Source organism: Quercus robur, chromosome 8 (genome assembly GCF_932294415.1).
Source record: "Quercus robur chromosome 8, dhQueRobu3.1, whole genome shotgun sequence".
In the NCBI taxonomy this organism is placed as follows: domain Eukaryota; kingdom Viridiplantae; phylum Streptophyta; class Magnoliopsida; order Fagales; family Fagaceae; genus Quercus; species Quercus robur.
This window is the reverse complement of record NC_065541.1, coordinates 19,530,482-19,540,000: the sequence shown is the minus strand read 5'-3', so window position 1 is coordinate 19,540,000 and position 9,519 is coordinate 19,530,482. Positions and strand designations below refer to the sequence as shown.

At 34.6% G+C, this 9,519-nt stretch overlaps 1 protein-coding gene across 2 annotated transcripts; it reads left to right on the top strand.

The window, feature by feature from the left end:
• The first annotated feature begins 2,565 nt into the window (after positions 1–2,565).
• Positions 2,566–9,021, top strand: LOC126694920 (uncharacterized). Of its 2 annotated transcripts, XM_050391468.1 has the most exons (12): positions 2,568–2,806; positions 3,662–3,775; positions 5,627–5,737; positions 5,817–5,879; positions 5,967–6,080; positions 6,163–6,312; positions 6,814–6,891; positions 6,959–7,180; positions 7,262–7,348; positions 7,623–7,742; positions 8,329–8,421; positions 8,593–9,021. In XM_050391468.1, exons 1-12 carry the CDS (start codon positions 2,612–2,614, stop codon positions 8,650–8,652), a joined length of 1,407 nt encoding a protein of 468 aa, XP_050247425.1. In that variant the 5' UTR covers positions 2,568–2,611; the 3' UTR covers positions 8,653–9,021. The 2 variants fall into 2 exon arrangements, with proteins under 2 accessions (XP_050247426.1, XP_050247425.1); XM_050391469.1 differs by lacking the exon at positions 7,623–7,742 and having other exon boundaries at positions 2,566–2,806.
• The last annotated feature ends 498 nt before the right edge of the window (positions 9,022–9,519 follow it).

Sequence of the window (9,519 nt, the reverse complement as noted above, 5' to 3'; positions counted from 1 at the left end):
CAGGATGGTTATTAAGAAACTTAAATTAAAAAAATAAAAATAAAAATCTAATAAAAAGATAATTTTATATATTGACCAAAAAAAAAAAAAAAAAAAAAAAACCCCTCACAAATACATAAAGTCTTACAATTTTCTTCCACGAATTTTCTTATTTTGAAATTGTAACATGATAGTTTCATTATCAAGCTACATCTCTTTCAAAATTTTATTTAAATAAAATTTCCTTGGGCCTTTTCTTTTTACTTGTAAAGACCTAATATGTTGTTTAGGAGACCAAAATTTGACTACAAACTTAGCTATAGTCTAAGACTACAACTTTCACTAAGCAAATTAACATAACTACATATTTTGAAAATCTAACTATTGAATTGCATGTCCTTTATATTCTTAAAACACATGTCAAATTTCATGCCACCTGGATGTTATTTAATATTTAATTCATAAACTTATGTTTCAGGTATAACTTTAGACTATAAAAACTTGAAATTTAAATATTTGATTGATAATATAACTATTGAACTTTGATCTTCTTGAAATTTTGCAAGTATGAAGAATATAAGAAAAAAAAAATAATGTAATCCAATAGTGAATTTGTCAAAATTCACATTAAAATATAAATAAATAAATAAAATATATATATATATATATATATTAAATAGAGTTGTAACTTTAGTTTACAAGACTACAATCGAGTTTGTTACCAAATTTTGTCCAAAGTTTAATTATGTTGGGTATAAAAAAAAAAATTTAGGGTGGTCACAAATTTTTTTTAAGGATAAAAAAATAATAAAATTTTAAAATTTATATATAATAATTATTTTTTTTCCAATTCAGGGTGGCCTTAGATGCAATGTAGAGTCGCCCCTGACAGGAGGGGGTAAAATGTTACACAGGTTTTAGTTTAATAGGCCAATTGTGCATTCTTATAGTTCAAGGGTGTTGGGGACGTTTTTGAAACAAGGGCCAAAAATGCGAAAACAGCCAAATCTCCCCTTGAGTTCTTTAGAAGTGTTTATTTGTAGAGAATCAAGCCCAAAATTCACAATATATAAAAAACAAAGGTTAATGGTGTTCTGACAAGAGAGAATCAAAATGCTAATAACAAAAGTGCAGAAAAAGCATAAAAGCATAACAAGTCTGAAACTTCGACCCACAGTTACGAGAAGAGGAAATTGAGAGAGGTTGTGAGGAAAAGAGGAAAGGTTCCCCTGTACCCATATTTCCACCCCTAAGGTTCAAAATTGTGAGAATGTTGACTAGTTGAATGAGTTTTTGCTCTGAAGTTTCAAGTATGTGGGTAGAACGTGATAGGTCCCTTTTGAATCTGATTGGGGCTTTTGTATCGAACTCGGGGTGCTCTAAGTGACTGTTTTTGGTCAATAGAAAAGGTTTTGAACCCTAAGGTATCAATCAAAGAAGCTATGGTCAAATTTGATTTAATTGGGTAAGAGGGATGCCTTGCTTTTTGCATAATTTGGGAAATAAAGTAGCCTAAATTCATGAGCTGATGTTACCTAGACATGGCAAGTCCTTGGAGATTGCATTTGATTGTTGTAGCAGACAAAGCCAGCCACTTAGGGTCATCTTTGTGTTTTAGGCAAAAAAATGGTAGAGCAGAAAAGTTGGGCCACAGTCACCCAGAGCATAAAAGCTGTTTTGGGGTGGAAATTTTGGATACAAGACCTCCTCTATGAGCCTAAGGTGCTACCAATGTCCCTTGCCCACTTGGTAGCATGCATGGGCTAGGCTCATGCAAAAGATCCGAAAGGAATCAACCGATACTCTCCAAACCACACTTCCTTAATTTCCTCCAATAAGTCACATGGGCTTGGACCATACTTAAAATAATAAAATATAATATAATACATGAATTGAGCCCATAAGGAAGTCGTGCTTGTACAAAATGTGTTACGAAAATGGGGTATCAACAAAGGGTAAGCATAAAATGAGGTATAATTTATGGGAAAAAAAGTGTAATTTCCCCCGTAAATTTAACATCTTAAGTAAATCTTCAAATGTTTGAATGTTTTTCTCTTAATTAACCCGGATACAATCACATTTATTTGGTTTTCTCTACATGAAATTGTAATGTTACAAGGAAATTAATAGGCAATAGAGTGACATTACTCAACTGCATTACACGAAAAGGGGAATCAAATACACTGTCAAATCATATTTGTTAAACTATTTACACAAAAGGAAATCATGACAATGAATAAAGGTTAAGAAACTCATTATCTATTTCTATCCACAGATGATGCTCATTTCTCACTGTCATACGCACACAAATCTTTAACCACAACTCAGATTTAATGACATGAAAAACAAGTAAAAAATAATCAAAATGGTTAGCATTGCCAACTTGGGAATTCAAACAATTGTTTAGTTGACATAATAAGAGGAAGGTTACAAATTTGGGAATTCACGAGATAGAGAAAAAAGAAGAAAAAAATGAAATTAATATATGGGCTACCTATCCAAGTTAAGTATAGAACTGTTAGTTTGGATCAAATTACTGAATTAGAGCCCAAAATTTATGGGCCTACTTTTATCATTTTCATGAATTTAACACCATTAGCTAAACTTGCTAGTCCCAACTCGTTGCTTGAAGATGATGATGTGGGTCTTATCCTGCGCCTCTACTGGTTATCCTACTCACTCTCTTCGAGCTTCTTTCAAAACCAAAGCTAAAGTTCGTTCAAGCTCTCAAGTCTCGGTCTCTTTGAGCACGCATCATCATCATCAACAACAACAACAGCAACAACTTCTTCTTCATCATCATCAAGACCATCCCTTTGTACCAGAGGTACTTTTTGCTTTCATTTGCGTTAAATCAAAACCCAGATTTTTATTTTGCTTAATGCTCTGTTTGGTACTTTGGTTTATGCAAATTGTAAAAAACTAACCTTTGAAGCTATGAAACATTGGCTCAGTTTTGTCTTGCTTGTCTTAAACTCTTAAAAAACCATACAAGAATATAATCTCAGTTTTCATGGGCTGTTATTTTCACTCTCAAAACCCAATGCTGTATAGCAAATAGTTTTCTGTTTGGTTGGTTAGAAAATGTAGGAAATGGAGAGAAAACCAAAAGTTTGTTATTTATTTGTATGTGGAGTTTTAAGTGTGTGTGTGTGTGTGTATATATATTCTGGGTGAGTGGGACTAATACCATGAATCATGATTGAATCAGTTTAATAGTTTTTGCAATTTTCGTGCCCTTTTGGCGAAACATTGCTGTAATTTATTCAACGAATCGTTTGGTTTTCGAGAAAATGCACGAAGTAGAGACAAACCCCATTTCTAGATTTTATCTATCTTGTATAAATATATTGGACTGGATAAACATATTTTTTCTTTTAAATGAGATCAACTATAACGGTTTCTTTTGGTTCTGGTGGCTTTTTAATTGTTTGGGATTCAAAACAAACTTAACACCTTTGCATTTTGAGTTTTCTTTTCATTCTTTTAGATGTATATCTTCAAACATGTCTTCTAATTTTGATCGGGTCATTTAAGCATTCATAAATACTTTTAAGTACTAATCATACATTTTACTTTTGGTTGCGGTGAATATGAAGCCTACTGTTTGTTTTCACGTGCTGAAAACTTTGATGCTTAGACCTTTGTACAAATTCCTTGAGTGCTTTTATTTGCAATGCAGGTTGTGAAAGCAGTGGACTCCTTATATTCAGAATTCAGAGCTGTGGATAATTTGGTGGCATGCAATACCGCCCGTGTTCTAAAAGCTTTCCAGAATGCTCGAGTTGGATCTCATGTAAGTTTGTTCTTGATTCAAGTATAATGTCCAAATTGATACATGACTAGTTTACTTGGATGTCCTTTAGATGTCAGGCAACATGTCTTGGTCTCAAGGCTTCTGGTATGTTCCCTACAATGGCAAAACACTTGAATTGCCTGCATGTTTTGTTAGATGCAGATATATATGCATCTTATGCCATTGTATGTGTTCATGCACACTCAAACATTTATGTGTGTGCTGTAAGTAACCACTAACAAAAGAAACCAAGATATTTCTGTTTCAGTGTTATGGGATATTCCCATTAGAATCATGAATATACGGAGTTGGCATGTACAAGCTCAGGATTAATCAAACGTTGAATCAGGATTTAGCTTCATCATAGCTTAAGTGCTCAATGTTGACTGAACAATCTCAGTACATAAAGCTTAGACTTGTTTGAGCCTGTCCCTGGCAGAATTTTTTTATTGTCCTAACATTCATATCCTTCTCAACAGGCAACCCTGCCTCATTCTGAGGTCTCTGTTAGATATTATAGGCTCGCAAAATTTATTGAATATTCTATCTATCTTTTGGACCTAAAATTACAGAACAAATTTTCTTGTATGTTATGTCTTCCTCGGGAAATTTGCACAAGGAAATTATGGCAGTATGCTGCTAACCTTAATCATCCACAACAATAATGGCACCTTGCAAGGTTATGCCAAGCTGGAGCTGTCATGTGGTTTTGCTTAAAAATAGGGTTGGCATTACTTGTGGCTAGACTCGAAAAAATTTGATATTGACTTCAGTAGATTTTATTTGTTTTCCAGCATTAGTTGTCAACAATCCTGCAAGTATGAAACATACATTAAATAAATGTAGGATTCACAGAAGCCTATAATTTAAGCCCTCATAGTCCTCCAATCTCCTCTCACAGACCAAGAAAAAGTGGGAGCTTTGTGCATTGAGTTCAACCTTTTTATATTATTATTGTTATAGTAGTCCTCCAAACTCTATAACACCAATATTTACAACCTTTTGTTTCACTTGTCTACTCTACGAGGTAAAGCTATTTGGGGGGTTTAAAAATGATACCGGTGAAATTTTGTTATAAGACGACCAGAAACCTCATAAATCTGTGATTCAAATGTCATAGTCAAGCATGAAAGCAAGAATTTTGCCGTTAGGTGCAAACTCTGCTGTGAAGGAATAATTTTTTTTTTACATAGAATGAGACATAGATACAGACTTATAATTGTTGAATTAAAGAGGGATGAAGGCAGCAAAGAAATGCATAATAGCCAATTATTATGAGCTTGAAGCTTGTAACAAATAGAACCGTAAGACAGTTATAAGGTTAGCAACGACTTGCAGTTTTTTATATTGATTTTGTGGTTTCTGTGTTCTAGCCAATTTTAAATTGTTGAGTTTGTGAGAAGAAAGACTGAAAAAATAATAATGATAATAATAATTTCTAACATATTAAGAAGAAAGCTTGCTGCCAAATTTTATTTTCTTGTGCTTTTTTCTTTCAAGCGAGGGAACCTTTTCTAATTTATATCTGCTTTTCAAGCTAGGAAAAATTAGAAAAATAACATGTTTCCAGTTTGAAAATAAATTAATTCCAGTTAATGAAATCTTGATGCATTCAACTTTAGTTTTGTGGATGCTGATTCTCATGCCCATAAGTTTTTGTTTATCTTTATTTTGATTAATTTTCTCCCTCAAATATTTGTAAGTACAGTATTCTGCAATTATGTTCTAACTTCCGTAGTTAGAACTAATGTAAATAATGCTAAATTTCTCTATTCAAACATCTCTTTAAGTTAAGCGGTGGTCATCTTCAGTACTACTCCTTAAGAGTAAATTTGTCATTGATTAAATCAGCACTTTGGCGGATGCACTGGCTATGGCCATGATGAAGCTGGGGGACGTGAAGCACTTGACCAAGCTTTTGCAGAAATTTTTGGAGCTGAATCTGCGATAGTTCGCTCACAGGTTTGTGAAATATAGTTGTTCTTATCTTCAATTACCAGTATTTTAATTAATTTTTAAATCATGGCTCCTCTGTGATCAGTTTTTTTCAGGTACTCATGCGATCACTTGTGCATTGTTCGCCTTTTTAAGGCCAGGGGATGAGGTGAGCTATTGTCTTGATGTTATCTGTACTTCAATCTCTTTTACAAATTTATATCTATAATATCATTTGGACTAATACGATTGTCAGCTTTTGGCAGTCGCTGGTGCTCCCTATGACACATTAGAGGAAGTTATTGGAAAGAGGGACTCCCACGGACTGGGTTCTCTGAAAGATTTTGGAGTGAACTACAGAGAAGTTCCAGTATGTTACTGATAGAAATTGAACACAAGTTTGCAGACTTCTCATTGTGACTTGTTATCTTTGTTTAACATTATTCTTTCAGCTTGCTGGGGATGGTGGACTTGACTGGGATGCACTTGTGGGTGCTGTTAAACCTCAAACAAGATGTGCACTCATACAGAGGTCATGTGGTTATTCATGGCGTCAGAGTTTAAGCGTAAATGAAATTGGAAGGGCAATTATGGCAATTAAGGTACGCCTTCAGAATGAGCGATAAAAGTGATTTGAGCTGTATATACTGGGAGTCGGTCAGTAAATGTTGGTCAATGCAACCCTTAAGGGTTTGATATTTAGTGGATGCATCATCCTCTGGCATTGATAATTTTCCCTGGCAGAAAGGATAGAAACTTGATGGAAGTGGCTACAACTGAAACCTTTAAATTAAGTTGGTGTTCATCCAAATTAAGTGTTTTCATGAGTTTTAACCCAATCATATGCTATGTATTTCATGTTTTACCTTTCAAATATATGTATATACACATATTTAATGTTTAGGAGGAACTACTACATTTCTCACCCCATCACCCCTAAGGATAAGTATTACTAGGACAAATCTATAGTTTTTTCAAGACTTTGTAAAATTTAATTGCTTAAAGCAGGCACTTTATTATTAGCAATTACTTTGAGTTGTCCTATAACTTCTGTACTCTTAGATTTTCATCCTGTTAATCTCCCCTGGCGTTTATGTTTACAGATGCAGAATCCTAATTGCTTGGTCATGGTGGATAATTGCTATGGTGAATTTGTGGAAAGCATTGAACCCCCAATGGTGGTATGTGACATTTTCTGCATACCTGGTTCTTTAGAAGGGCAATTTAATATTATCAATGCCTGCACAGGGTGCAGATTTGATTGCAGGCAGTTTGATAAAAAATCCTGGTGGAACCATTGCACCATGCGGTGGATATGTTGCAGGGAAGGAAAGATGGGTAAAAGCAGCTGCTGCTCGTCTCTCTGCTCCAGGGCTTGGGGTTGATTGTGGCTCAACTCCCGGTGATATTATGAGAGCTTTTTTCCAGGGGTTATTCCTTTCGCCTCAAATGGTTGGTGAGGCAATCAAGGTACTGGTTTCTGCATGTCAAGTTAATGTATTTTTGTTTCTTTTATGTTGCAGTAAATATTATTTGTATTCTGCAATAAAGGGAACCTTTCTGGTTGCTGAAGTTATGTCATCGAAAGGGTATAAGGTTCAGCCACTTCCTCGTGTCCAACGCCATGATATAGTTCAGGTTTGTCCTACTGTACTCATTTTACGTCCTCCCAAATGAACCTTAAATTATAATCATGGGTTGGTGAGATTTGTTCACATGGTGCAACCCACAACGAGTTTCTTCAGTTACTGACGACCTGTACTTTGAAAACTGATCTCCCCTTTTTGAACAAGTCTAAGGTTGATAATGTTATTGACTTTACAATTCTGCTTCGCCCTTTGGTAACTTGGGAAAAGTTATGCAGAAAGAAAAATCAAGATATAACACAAAAGCATTCTGTAATGATTTTCAGGCTGTACAGCTCGGAAGCCGTGAGTGTCTTCTTGCTTTCTGTGAGGCTGTTCAGAGAAGCTCTCCAGTTGGCTCATTTACTAAACCAGTCGCTGGTACAACTCCTGGATATGCATCAGAGGTCTGGCCATTTTTTAAAAATATTTTTGCACTCAATTGCATATTGTCTTGGGGATTCAATTCTGAAATTGTTTCACTTGCAAGATTTATGATGCTTTAGTGTGTGAAAGAGCTGAACTCTGTAACAAACTGAGTCCTCTTGATAATGTTAGACATCACATGCTCCTTTAGGCTTCTATTAGCATCAGGTGGTTTAAATTCAATTCATGTAAAGGAGTAGATTGTTATTCATATATTGTTTTCCGAGCAGCATATATGCAGGATGATGTGTGGTGTCACGGGTGGTGTCTAGTTTGCAGCTGCATTCCTATGGGGACATTAGTCAAGGGAATGATTTCAATTTCAAGTCCTAAATTATTACATAATATGGAGAATGGTTTATAATTTGATGAAATTGACACCCATTCTTAGCTTAACTATGTTGATTTGTTATCTAAAATATATAGCCAAAAAGGTGTTAATTTTCACATTATACCAGCTTTTTTTACAGATGATTTAGTTATAAGACGTCCTCATATTTGCAATGATGTTTATGAAACCCTTATTTCTATTAACCTGACTCAGATATTTTATTTGTTATTTTTCAGGTGATCTTTGCTGATGGAACCTTCATTGATGGGAGTACAAGTGAGCTCTCATGTGATGGACCATTAAGAGAGCCATTTGCTGTTTACTGCCAGGTATGTGCTTGTTTCATGATGGTTCTTTTTTCCACTTGAAATCTCTTGCATGCTCGCATATTCTGGTATTTTAATATTGAGTTGCCCAGGACTTGTCATCAGATAGTGGTTGACTACTTAATGCAATTATTGTATCCTTAATTTCTTATTTGCTTGGATTTTTCGATGCAGGGTGGCACCCATTGGACGCAATGGGGACTAGTTCTAGGAGAGATTTTGAAATCCATCTAAGCTAAAACCAGTTTCGGGTTGCGAGAGAAACAAGGTCTCACAATGATAGACTATTAGAGACAATGGCTTTTTTTGACCTAACTGACAGAATTTCAGTTGAGCTATAAAGTTGTAGCACTCTCTAGATTTTTTTGGCAAAATAGCTATCTTGACACAGAGGAGGTGATGTCTAACGCACGTCAATTTGTATCAGTATGGAGTTTCACACATAATTAGCGTAGGTCTATTCTTGAAGAACACTTCTACTTGAAATTGAATATCCTAAGTTATGGAACTGTTCTTTTCTGGGTCAGCTGTTAAGAACATTCACATCCCATTTTGTATACTTTCTCTATATTTGCTCTTTAAAAGGTTACATTTTTTGCTTTAGTTAGCTAACTACTTTAAGGAAGCGGCTATTTGAACTTTAAAGCATAGGCATAGAGTTAAGCACACTACTGCATAGGAGGCATGCAACTTTTCAAATTCTCTTGTTGTTTACGAGAGAATTTGATGTTTTACATTCATTATGTATGACATTTGTCTCTGACTAGTTAAGTTTCTTATATCTAGTGTTTCTTTGGATTTGATGTTTTACATTTTATCTTGAATGATCTGATACAGTAAACAAGGTTTTTTTTTTTAGATTGAAAATGTTAACCCAGAAAGTAGCAATGATGGTAATACTTAGAAACCAAAAATAAATAAATAAATCCCCCCCCCCCCCCCCCCCCCCCCACCAAAAAAAAAAAAAAAAAGAAAACCAAAAACAGAAAAGAAATCTTGCTGAGGACTCCATCTAAGAGGGGAAGATTTCAATTCACAACCGTGTTTACATTTTTTTTTTTTTTTTTTTTCCAGATCATTTGATTATCCTAATTTTTTAGA